The sequence below is a fragment of the Morchella importuna genome (assembly GCF_003444635.1).
Source record: "Morchella importuna strain M04M26 chromosome Unknown Morimp01GS006, whole genome shotgun sequence".
Classification (NCBI taxonomy): domain Eukaryota; kingdom Fungi; phylum Ascomycota; class Pezizomycetes; order Pezizales; family Morchellaceae; genus Morchella; species Morchella importuna.
In genome coordinates, this window is record NW_025763403.1 from 559,902 (window position 1) to 572,557 (window position 12,656).

General features: G+C 48.6%; 2 protein-coding genes across 2 annotated transcripts; both read left to right on the top strand.

Moving 5' to 3' along the window:
- Positions 1-3,563: 3,563 nt before the first annotated feature.
- On the top strand, positions 3,564-4,086 carry LAJ45_03006 (uncharacterized protein; the record flags this gene model as incomplete). Its single annotated transcript, XM_046112596.1, has 3 exons — positions 3,564-3,827; positions 3,902-3,994; positions 4,066-4,086. 3 exons carry the CDS (start codon positions 3,564-3,566, stop codon positions 4,084-4,086), a joined length of 378 nt encoding a protein of 125 aa, XP_045974085.1.
- Positions 4,087-6,483: 2,397 nt separating this feature from the next.
- LAJ45_03007 (uncharacterized protein) lies at positions 6,484-9,381 on the top strand (the record flags this gene model as incomplete). The annotated part of the gene is made up of 5 exons (XM_046112597.1): positions 6,484-7,677; positions 7,770-8,295; positions 8,413-9,122; positions 9,197-9,289; positions 9,361-9,381. The coding sequence occupies 5 exons, from the start codon at positions 6,484-6,486 to the stop codon at positions 9,379-9,381; spliced, it is 2,544 nt and encodes an 847-aa protein (XP_045974086.1).
- Between the last annotated feature and the right edge of the window lie 3,275 nt (positions 9,382-12,656).

Below are 12,656 nucleotides of genomic sequence, written 5' to 3' on the forward strand. Positions count from 1 at the left end.
GTCGACCTATCCAGAACGTAGGCTCAAAATAGCTTTATCAGTACAAAAATCCTTTTTTAAGCCTTATTTCATCCTTAAAACATGCTTAAATAATACTTATTTGAACCTTATTGGATTCATAAGACTATTATGAGCCTACGATTTGGATAAGCCGACTGAATAAGGCTCAAAATTGTATGCGTTTTGACGGTAAGGTATGTAAGTATTGGCAATCTTATTAGTTCGGATGAAAATACTTAGCTACCCTATGATAGGTCACCAATATTAGGCATAGATCAAGGGTTAGGGTTACTGACAAGTTCTAGCGTAGGCCATTGATAAAATTTACTCCGATGCGGGGAATCGAACCCCGATCTGCTCGGATCGTTGTCTTATTAGAAGGACTTGAGAGCGAGCGATGCTAACCGTTATACCACATCGGATTACACCAACATAGGGGAGAATTCGTTATTGTACCTACGTACTCCAAATGGCCCCGCGTCGCCCTATCTTTAAAGTCAATATCTGATATTGGCATTAGCCTCCCGCTTGGGAAAATAAGGGATGCTCAGAGTCATAGGTATCATGATACACCTCGCGGCCTAGATGGGAAGGAAAGCAGCAGGAAAAGTAAGGGTTAGGGTTAACATTCAATGGCCGTAATAGCATGTTATCTATTGAAGTCAACTGGTGCTATAGAATGTACTTGTCGCGATAGAAGAGGGTATTTCTATGCCTACCATAACTATTACTAGCGGCTTAGGTCGTATTTATTTATTACTTGTAGTCTGAGAACAGTAAAAATTCTCGTCTTCTCAATTTCATTAATACAAGCCGTTATTCGCTAGATTTATCTCCTCGCGATGTAAACTATCACCCATTATAAGCTCTACTCTCTTCCTATCAAGTCAGTCCTAACCCCTCAATCTGTTCAGTCTGCGGCTACCAGATTAACGCTGTGTCAGAGCGTGGGTCTTCGACGTACAAGGTAGTAGAGGTTAATCTGAAACCAAGGGTTAGGGTTCCTAGGCGAAGACTTGGTATTAACAGGCAACTTTGAAGGTGGGCTGACTGTCGGATTAAGACACCTTGGCGGGAGGTACGTAGAGCAATACATTGGAATCCCCATATCTAATTACTCCTCTAGATATACAATTCGGTCATAGACATTTCGGAAATTTATCGGTTCTGATTTAAATAGTTTTACTGCCAGAATATGAGAGCTCACTGCATGGAATTTAAATGATCCGAATGGTTAGGTTTAAATTCCGATGCATTACGAGGAGCACCACGCTCAACAATCTAGAACGGGAGGTCGAAGACCCACCCGTTGATTGTGAACCTATGTCAATCATACGATATCACTCGGCTGCAAAACTTCGATTTTCGCCCCACATCGACGGCGCCGGCTGGTCTTTAACTTCTACCCAGGCCCGGTCACTAGTTTGCCGAAAGCCTTGCTGATAATCTAAGCGCTAGTGGATCTTTGCACCGCCCGTCCTTGGCGGCTGCCTCCGGTTTTGCAGTCAGAGCTGCTTCAACCCGCGCATATGTATACATCGATTTGTAGAAAGGATCCAGTCAAGCGTTGGAAGCTAAGGGATACAAAGACAACAACGGGACTTGAGCCGAGTAACGCGTGATGGAAATCGTAATACTTACAAAAACCGCTAATCTTCCCCTGTGCTTACTGTAAAAGGTAACTTCGACGTTATGCGGGTTACTGCGATGTTAGCTTTAACTAGGCACTGAAATGCGTCGACACTAGTTAGTTTAAAGCACATATATAATCATAAACATAACTTACAATATCTAGGTTCCTTTACTTAAGTTTGATGGGCGTATCCGAAGTCGGGAGGGTTGTTTACGGTTATCGTGGATCCAAGGGCGATTCTTGGGGTAGTAACGGATATGAACGAATGTGGGTATGATTTCGATAGCCCCCTTGAGGTAAAATTATATATAAGAAATCAATTATATTTATTTATATGAGTGTCTAATCATAAGTTATCACTCGACCCTGGTCACCCGGCAGATTTTCTACCAACCCAGATAGATAGTGATGCATGGGCGCAATAAAAAACAAGATAATATCTTTTCATCCGCCAGGCCAAATTGTAATTAGAGGAACCTAATGCAGTTTGGAAATCGTGATGCACGTAGGGTACGCCGCCCGCCGATAGGAGGAACAACGACAGATACATACTATCGCAGGGTTTGTGTATGATGAAATGTGTGTACGCGTTGCAACACACATGTGCACCAAGATATTGCGTTTATCAAACCACGGTTGTATTTCAACCCCCGTTGGGTTCCACTGATTACAATTTTACCTGACCATTTAAGGGGTATCTTCGTCATTCCTTGTGGCAATAATATGAAACCTTGGAATTACTACTATTTTAGACATTTAATTTGCGAGGGCTCGAGCATTTGCTTGCGTAAAACAGTAAGTATATGACATATAAAGGAGACCTATAGGTGGGCAACACAATGAGTCCCAGGACTACTCCTAGAGGCGGCCACGGGGAAGGGGGGCGGGTATCATCTACAATAAGAGATATCGAAGCAAATGGTTGCAGTGATTCCCATGCATATGCATGCTGAGAGTATTAAGCCGGGGGTTAAGATCACACCTGAAGATGTGGAGGATTGGCTACGTCGTTCCAACGCAGCAATGAGGGCTGGGTCCGGGCGTGAGTACTGGTCAATCTGATCGACGGGACAGGTCCGCCCGCCCCCAGAACCCAGCCCAAACAACCACCTATTCTAACCCTATTTATCTCAAACTCATATTTCCACCGCTCGAGAGCCCTCACTTTACCCATCTCGGGCAACTCATCTAAGTACTAAATGAAAGTCTCAATCATAATTGATCACTCGTTGCATTTAACCTTAAGATCCATGAATTCCACAGTTGCTCTTATAACAATGAAATGATCAAGCTGTTCATCTCGAGTAACTAGTGGTCTCGAGCGAATTTAGCCGGAGAAGCTATGCTTCAATGAAGCTGCGCTTGAAAGAAGCTTTCCCTCCTTCTAGTCTTCACCCAAACCGCGGACTATGGTAGTCCCATGGCCCAGACAGGCAGTGCGTTGGTCAAGTAGCTATGCATCTGAGGCTACATGTAGAGTCCATACTCTTCCTACTCTAACCAATCGCTAGACGCCACCGTCACTTTGTACGGTTCGGAGGAGGTGCATCAGTATTGAACGGACCTAAGACCCACCAATCATACTATACCGGCCCGAATATCCACTACAAAAATAGTACTACCTACATATGTACGTCTTCAAGAATCTCCATGACTCACTGCAACAATTAAACGAAGCCCCATGGAAACCCTAACCCACACGCATAAAGAGTGGGCTGCCTGAACAACGCAGACACCGCCTGCGCCTCACATGAATATTATTTATTAACCCCAGAACCACGAATAGCCCCGATATATAGCCATGTTTCATTACCTCTGTTGACAGCACTCGACAACCAATCCACATTAACATACTAGCTATCAATTCCGAGAACTGCCAAGATGAGTACTTTGACAGGATCCAGTCAGCGGTCTGAGACGGCGCAGGAAGATGGGGGTTGCCTCACTGATGGAAATGTGTGAGAACCCGAATAGCGACTTGGATAATCATGAGCGGAAGCAGATAAATACAATTACTATGGAGAAACTTTTACACCTGGTATCGCTGCCAGAGGTTGGGGATGACATCCAGGGTAATACGGAGGAGCGGCAGGTGGAGGCGGAGGAGCGGCAGATGGAGGCAGAGTGTGTGGTGTGTTCGGACGAGACGCCAGATACAGTGTTGGTGCCGTGTGGGCATTTGGCGTTGTGTTCTGTGAGTATCTATCCTGTTTTATTTAAGTTTCGGAGGTAGGGGAGGGGAGGGGGATGGCGTTGACTGGTGAATAGGGGTGCTGTGATACAATGGGGATAAAGGAGAGGGGGGCGAGGAATTGGTCGGCAGTGCGGTGTCCCCTATGCAGGACGGCGGTGGAGTATCGGGTAGGTGTTCATGTCTAATGTGTGGGGTGTGGGTTGAAGTGGCACAGCTGACGGGGCGGTGAATGGTGTAGATTAAGGTATTTAAGGCTTAGAGGGATGTAGAGCTATACGCTGTAATCTCTACGTATCGTAATTTTTCTAGATATAATTTGGTTGTAGACGTTTGGGAAATTTATCGTTTTTGATTCAAACAATTTTACTGCCAGAATATTCAGGCTGGGAAGCCAAATGTTCCGAATGGCCAGTTTAAAGTCCTGATTTATTAAGAGGAGCACGACATCTAATGGTCTGGAACGGTATGTCGAAGACCCATCCGTTGATCATGAACCTCCTTCAATCACAAGATATCACTCGACAATAGCCGTTCGGTTTTTGCCCCCACCTCGCCCTATCCTCTAGCGGCGCCGGATTAATTGTCCTTAACCTCTGCCCGGGGCCGGCCAGTAGTTTTTTCGAAATGCCTTACTGACCACCTAAGCGCTAATGGATCTTTTGCACCGCGTGTCCTTGGCGGTCGTCTTCGGTTTTGCAGTCAAAATTGTTCCATGGATCCACTACGCGCATATGTATCCACTTGGTTTGTGGAAAGGATCCAGTAAAATGTTACAAGCTAAAAGACACAAAAGCGGCAATGGGATTTGAGCTGGGCAACCCGTAATGGGAATCGCAATAGCTATTGCTGTCACGATATGTTTGTTAGATAGTGAGTACAAGGCCTATAGCTATAGGTTGGTTCCGAGAGTTTTACGTTCATTTTCCTTGCTAAAGACCCCTAATATTCCCCTGTTCTCACTGTAAAAGGCAACTTCGCTTCATGTAGGATAATCGGCCGGGGCATATTCCTGCTGTGTTGATTTTGACCATGTACCAAATGCTGAAATGCGTCAGCACAGGTAAGCCTAAAGCGGAGATGTTTGGTGGAAATGATATTGCTTTTATTGAAAGCGCGGATAAAAGAGATAAAGGAAATACTTCTGACAAAGCGGTCCGATGTACATAGTGATGCATAGACGCAATACTTCAATACAAGGAGATATTATCCCTTAAGCCGCTAGGCCAAATTTTAATTCGCGGATCCTAACGCAGTTTGGTGATGCATATACAGGAATCGAGCAACAACGACAGAGAGTCGATTATCGATCTATAATAACGGAACCGAAGCAGATTATCGAAGTGGTTCCCTTTCTTAAGGTAATGAATTAGAAGTTAGGACCACACCAGAACCTATGGAAGAGACGGGCCATGGCGCTCCATGCAGATATTGAGAGCTGCGTACTTCGAACCTGAGTACAGGTAATATGATCGACGAGACAAGTCTGCCCATGCCCGAGAAATCACCCAAAACCAAACAACCACCTATCATACCCCGAGCTATCAGCAACGTATATCTTCATCATCTGGGAGCTCTCACGTTTCCCATCTCGGGAAATTCATCCATGTACGAGAAGAACGCCTCAATCATGATTGATCACTCGTTACATACCTAACTCAAATATGTAACCCTAACCCTGGATTCTAGAGTGTCATTAAATAATGACAAAGAGATCAACCGGTTCATTTCGAGTGGCTCGTGGCGTCCAATCGGGTTGACCGGAGATATGGCGTTTCAATGGGGCTTTCCCTCCTTCTTGTCTTGCAGTTGGGCCAAACCGCGGACTACACTGGCTAGCCCCATCGCTCATACAGGCAGGGCATTGGCCCAGGCAGACATCGGGTACATCTCAGCTGGGCTACATTCGACTTTCACCCCGTGATACCCTGTCGAGTTGAGCCACACATCCTCTTCTATTCTAGCGAATCGCCGCGAGAAGCCACCGCTCCGTACTTCGTGCTATGGAGGTGCATCTGTATTAAACGGGCCCCCAGCTCGTCTCCAAAAACCCAGCAATCATATGTACCAGTCCGAAGATCCACTACAGAAGTAGCACTCACCACATCTACAAAACCCTCTTCTGGAAAGTCGTCAATAAGCTAGCGCAACAAAAATTAGCGAGGGACCCCACCTAAACCCTAACCCACATGCATAAACGGTGTTGGGCAGATTTACGGTCAAGCATTAGTCATACAGTAGACGCGTGGATTTGCCGGGACAGGCGCAGCAAAGGGAAACGTAGCGGTAGCGCCAGCAACAGTTTGTTTAGGTGTTCAGATTATGAATTACCTCTAGCTAGTTTCTCTTGTCTTCTCATCATCACGAACAAATTTATCATTGCTCTCGTTTTGTCTTAATCAAAAGTTTTATTCATTTACGTATTTTTCGAATCGTCGTCGAAGAAGAGTGAACACAACAAGCGGCCAACAACGGTTGGCTGCAGAAACCGCCTGCGCCACACACATCAATAGCATTTAATATTAGGCTTAAGCCCAACACCACCTACGTCACCACCGATGACCATCTTAAATTACCCCTCCCGACAGGACTCTACGGCCAATCCACATCTTTTTAAAGTTACTGGCTTGCTAGCTAAAAACTCTCGAAAACCGCCGAGATGAGTATGTCCGGCCGGCAGTCTGAGGCAACCCATGAAGATGGAGCGAGTTCCTCGAGTAATGGCAGGTATTGCGACAGTCGGAGTCCGCAGAATCACCACACCCCCTACATCACCCGCGACAGCGTCTATCTCCCGGAGTGGGCCTCGAGGATGGGGCACGCAGGCTCCAGTGCCAACAATGGCAACCAGTATGAGCCATCACGCCCGCGGTATGTTCCACGGCCCAGGGAAAGTAGCGTCTGGAGGGACTGGGCTTATCGGGGGAGTGGAGAGGGGGATATTGGCACGTGGAAGCCCCCGCGCCGGGGGCCCTTACGTGCCGGGTCTGTGCCTGGGTTGGGAGGAGAGAGCAGGGAGGTTGTTGGTGGTGCGGGCGGCGGGGAGAGGAATACAACGGGGGTGGAGAGAAGACCTCTAGTGGCACCTCCGCAGTTGGGGGTGCGGAGTGGGGGTATTGATGCGCCTGCAGCAGCCTCTCAACAGCCCCGTCCCCACCCCCCGGTCGCAATATCAGACGCACCATCTTCCTCCTCTATTGGGGTTCCCTCCTCGGTGTCTCGTAAGCGCCGCTCTCGTAGGCGCCGCTCTCGAACAGTCGAAACTATAGATCCGGTTACTGGCTGTCCTGTCACTGTCCCCCCTCAACGAGCTGCAGCTGCAGCTGCTCCCTCCTCCTCCTCCTCCTCCGCTGTAACTACTCCATCCTTCTCCTCTGTGACTACCCCATCCTCCTCCTCTTCTGTGACCACCCCTTCTCAATCACGGCCAATCTCTCGACCTGCCCCCTCCACCATAAGCTCACCTCAACCGCGCCCCGGCCCGGTTGCACCGTCTGGTCCTCCTCCTCCTCCTCCTCCTCCCCCTCCTCCTCCTCTGCATTCGCTTGGCCTAGTCTCAATAATAGATTCCGTTCCTTCCTCCTCCGAAACTGTTTCTCTGCAACCAGTTCTTCGCCCGTCCTCAAATATTGCAAACACACCTCAATCGCACCACCCCAGCCCAGTCTCATTATCAGTGCCTCCTTCACACCCCGATCCCCGTCCGGCCAAAGTCGCACTCGCAAATCCTGCTCCGTCGTCTGATGTGGCAGCTAATCAACAAGCCCACCTGCGCCCCGGGCCAATCGTCACATCCGACCCTGGTCCTTCCCCGGCTGTTTCTGACCCTCGTAGGTCTCCTCGGCCAGTCTTGGTTCTCCGTCCTCCCCGAGTTGTGGCTGCCGCTCCTCAACCACGCCCTCCAGCAGTTCAAGTAGTAGATCCTCTTACACCGCCCGATGTTAGATCTACAGCACCTCTCCCATCTCGCCCGGGGGTGATAGATCCTCCTCCACCGCGCCGTGCGACATCTACGGTATCCCAACCACCCCTCCCTCGCCTAGAGACTCGAATAGTAGATCTTCCTCCACCGCGCCGTCTTCCATCCTCTTCACCTCTCCCTCGCCCAGAGACTCGAATAGTGGATCCTCCTCCTCCACGACATGCTACATCTACAGCATCCTCTCCACCTCTCCCTCGCCCAGAGACTCGAATAGTGGATCCTCCTCCTCCACGACATGCTACATCTACAGCATCCTCTCCACCTCTCCATCGCCAAGAAACTCGGATAGTCGATCCTCCTCCACTGCGCCGTGTTACATCTACAGCACCTCCCCCAGCTCTCCCTCGCCCAGAAACTCGAATAGTAGATCCTCCTCCACCGCCCCGTATAGCATCCCCCACACCCTCACCTCGCCCGGTCCCGGTATTGGTTCTCCGTCCTTCCCCAGCTGCTGCTGCCGCTCCTCAACCTCTCCCTCGCCCGGTCCCGGTATTGGTTCTCCGTCCTTCCCCAGCTGCTGCTGCCGCTCCTCAACCTCTAGCTCTCCCTCGCCCGGTCCCACCAGCAAATACTCGTCCTTCCCCAGCTGAACCTACCGTCTCACAGCCTCTCGCTCGTCCAGCCACACCAGCAAATCCTCCCCCGTTGCCTGCTGTGGTAGCCCCTCCTCAGGCTCCTCCCTATCTAGCCATATTAAGAAACTCCCCCCGGTTGCCAGCTGCAGCAGTGGTAGTTCCTCCTCAGCCTCACCCGCGCCCTATCCAGGCACCAAATCCTCTCCCGCCACCCGCTTCACCTGCCCCTCCACAACCCGCCGCAAGCAGCAGAAACAGCGCAAACAGCGGCCCCGCTCGCCCCGCCGCACACCCAGCGCCGCCGCCTCCACCAGCCGCGCACGCCGCAACAAGCGGACGACCTTCTCCCGCCGGCCTCACCGGCTTCGCTGGCCTGTTCTGGAGCGTTATCTACTCATTCACCGGCAGGGCGGGGGGACGGGGGACGAGCCCCCACACACACCTGTACCCGCACTGGTGCACTCACCCCCGCCCATGCATGACGCGGAGGAGAGGAGGCGGCTGTTGGAGGAGGCAACCGCGCTGATGGAGCTGTGTACGAACCCGGATATCGACCAGGATGAGCATGAGCGGCAGCAGCTGGTTGCGATGGCTAGGGAGACGCTGTTGCAGCTGCCAGAGGCTGGGGGTGACGTCCAGGGTACTGCGGGGGAGCAGCAGGTGGAGGAGGAGTGTGTGGTCTGTTCGGACGAGACGCCGGATACGGTGTTGGTGCCGTGTGGGCATTTGGCGTTGTGTTCGGTGAGTATCTATCCTGTTTTATTTTGGGTTTTGGGGGTGGGGAGGGGAGGGGTATGGTGTTGACTAGTGGATAGAGGTGCTGTGATAGGATGGGGATAAAGGAGAGGGGGGTGAGGAGTTGGTCGTCGGTGCGGTGTCCGCTGTGCAGGACGGCGGTGGAGTATCGGGTAGGTGTTCTTGTCCAATGTGTGAGATGTGGGTTGAAGTGGCACAGCTGACGGGGCGGTGAATGGTGTAGATTAAGGTATTTAAGGCTTAAGTGGTGTTTGGGCGGTTCGAAATGGGAGGCAGTTCTTTTGATTTATTTTTCTTACTGGACCGGAGGAGAGATCTGTTGATGTATGGCGTTAATTTAGTAGCTTTATTACATAGCCAGCACCGAACGTACTTTCTTGAATTGCTATAAGTATATGCGCATAGTCAGTCTGATATACATAATATATAGTTACCCCCCCCCTTAGGGAATAGGAAACACATACCGGGCAATCACCGGGCACTTTCCATTTGACATGGGCTATGAGCAAAAACCGGCTACAAAACACTTCCGGGTATCATCAACAAACTCTGTTTGAGGGTAAAGGCCATCTAACAGCGAAATTGAATTAATTATTGCCAGCGTCCGGAGGGAGACCCCCAGGCCGGGAAAGGAAAACACTATATTTCACACGACATGGAAGTTGTGAGGACCCAGCAAGTAGATATAGAACTCTACTCGTAATTTATTTGCGTTTCCGAACTGAACTGGGCCCGCATGAGCTTGTATTGAGGCTCATACGCCATCAACCGGTGACGGCCGTGTTCGTTTGAGGAGTAGTTCGTGCCCGTGAGCCCGCCGCCTTGCACAGTTTAAGTAGTAGTTCGTACCCGCGAACACCTTGAGCCCGTCACTGTCCGCGTCATGATTCCATTTGTTCGAAGAGGAGGAACGACATCACTTGCAAAGCGGGGTGAGGTGCTCGGGTATGCCAGCTTGCGGGGTAAAAGAAAGATGAACTCGAGGAGATTTCAATGCTTTCAGGTGTTCCAAAGTCCACCTGTTCGAACCTGATCAACAAGGCTAGAGAGAAGGCGATACAGACTGGAAACGCTGATGTTTGTGCATAAGAAAACTTGGAACCAGAGCCCAACTCGAGGAAGGGTAACAACAAGGCTTTAACTGTTGAGGAGGAAAGAAGATTGCTTGAGTGGGCTTTATCAGATGCAACTCACTGTCGGATGCCTTTAGGTGAGCTTGGGGCAGCAGTTACGTATCAGAAATATATTCCTTAAGCCAACTGTTCAAACAGATTTTAACGGGTTTGAACACACGCATCAATACAATCAGTAAGACCTTGAAAGCTGATGGAATCCATCGGCTTAGACCTACCAAAAAGCCTTTGATGAATGATAGACACAGGCTGCATGTCTAGCATTCTGTCTGCAGCATCGACAGCAGAATTGGCAAGACATCTTCTTCACCGGTGAGTCCTATTTTGAGAGTAGCAATCTACCGGGGGGGAGAAGAGCCAGAGGTGTTCTACGACGTGCTGGAGAAGCCTTTATACCGTGCAACATGAATAGAAAGTTCTAAGGTGAGGCCACAGTCATATTCTGGAGTGCTATACTATATGGATATTGATGCTCTCAGCTATCCTAGTATACCTACAAAACCCCTTATGAAACAGCTGTTGAACGAGAGACTGCTTTAGTAGAACTGTAACGAGAGTATGGTGGCGGGCAGCACAACAGGGTCGGTTTTGGCAGAGGTAGCAAAGTTCTCCGTCCAAGTGCAGGGGTGAGACTGGGGTATAGCCGAATAGTTGTGAAAAAAACTGTGTAGATTCTGACCCGTTTCAACAACCAACATCACAGCATTGCCTCGTGTGTTAAAGAGAGGATTACAAAGTAGAGTGGTGGGCGCAACAGCAGGTTATACCAGTGCACTATCAGCATATAGGAGGGAGAACCGGTGTGCAGATCCAGATTACGAGATGCCGGAAAGTGGTGAGATTGCAGACTTGTTGTGGACCAGACATATGCTTACTTTTTGACATACAGATTGGAAGGACTATTTAGTAAATAGGTGGCTTTTGATTACTGATACAAATGATTCAGACCGCGTGTGGTAATAGGTGGTGGGGGGTTGAGGTTAATTAAACCAATTGGGGTTTGCAAGTGTTCGGGTATTGGTAATGGAGGTTTAGGGCGGGTATCGGGGGTTGGTATATTCTCGGTAGGTAGGGAATCAACAATAATTTCAGGATGAAAAGGTGAAATACCAGTTACTCGGAACCCCGCTTGAATATTATGTATGGTGAACGCGTTATGGCGGACGACAGATAGTAGATCAGGACAATTATTTTTAGTAATAGGGCAGTGGAGGTTGCAAACCTCTTGCCTATAGTATGTTTTTAACGGTCCGAAAACACCAACGTCAGGGGGGTTGCAAAACTGGGGGGTATGAGATGGAAGACAGAAGGGTAGTATTTTTATTAAGCAATCAAAATTCCACTTTCTCAAGTTGTGGATCTGATTCAAATTGTTCAAAAATTAATAATCTCCACTCACCTGCGGTTCTATGATTTGTTTTCGGCCCGAAAATCTTCTGCAAGTATTCCAAGCACAGCGTACTATCATGATATTCTTTCGGGAAATTCCGTACCAAAATGAGTCGATTTTTCTTTTTTTTTTTCTTTCTTGTGCCAACCGGTCAAATGATTGCCTCCGTGAAGTATTATGAAGGGTGTACCCTGGAAATCTTATAGACTCATTGATTGAACAATACTACACTGGTAAGATTCTTGATTTTTGAATTCCTTATAAACCGCATCCTTTCTGATATTCCGACAAAGTCGCTTTGTGACATTGCCGCCGGTCCCTATGGTAAAGCCAATCCCGTACATGTTGTAGGTATTCTTTGTTTGAATTTGGTATTTCGATATCACAAGCTGGAGCTGTAGATTTAAAGGTTGAAGAGTAGAATTTTAATTTTATTTCTTGAATTTTTTTTATTGGACTACCTTCTGAAAAGATCGGTCAGAGTTTTCTTGTTCACTGCCAGTGCATTCGTATGGGCTGAAGAGATTGTTTTGACTGCCAAATATCAGCACTCGGGATGTTGTACAAGGAATCGGTAAGACTAATCACACCCTATAATCTTCTGGGATTGCATCGGTGAAGCAATAAATGTGCCAGCTAGTAGAGTAAAGCTTTATTGGTAGGTATGTTGAAACAGTAACCTTTTTACTAATACTTCCTCCTCTGATTTTGTCAAAAGCTGTTTCTCTGCATCTGCTTCCGTAACTGTCCGTGGACTAGTATTTTTGATATGCCGATGGAGAGTAATTTCCGATATGTCATACATTTTCGCCATTTGGGTAATAACCGGCTTCTTCTTCTTCGGTGGATGCCTTATTTCACTAATACTGGCAATATCATCAACAGAGCTGCTATACTCCTTGAGTTCTGCATGATAGTGCCTGATTGCCATGGCGATCCGTTCAAATTTGTTGTCATTTTCATCATGGTTAACCGTAGGTTTTGTGGTCGCTTGGG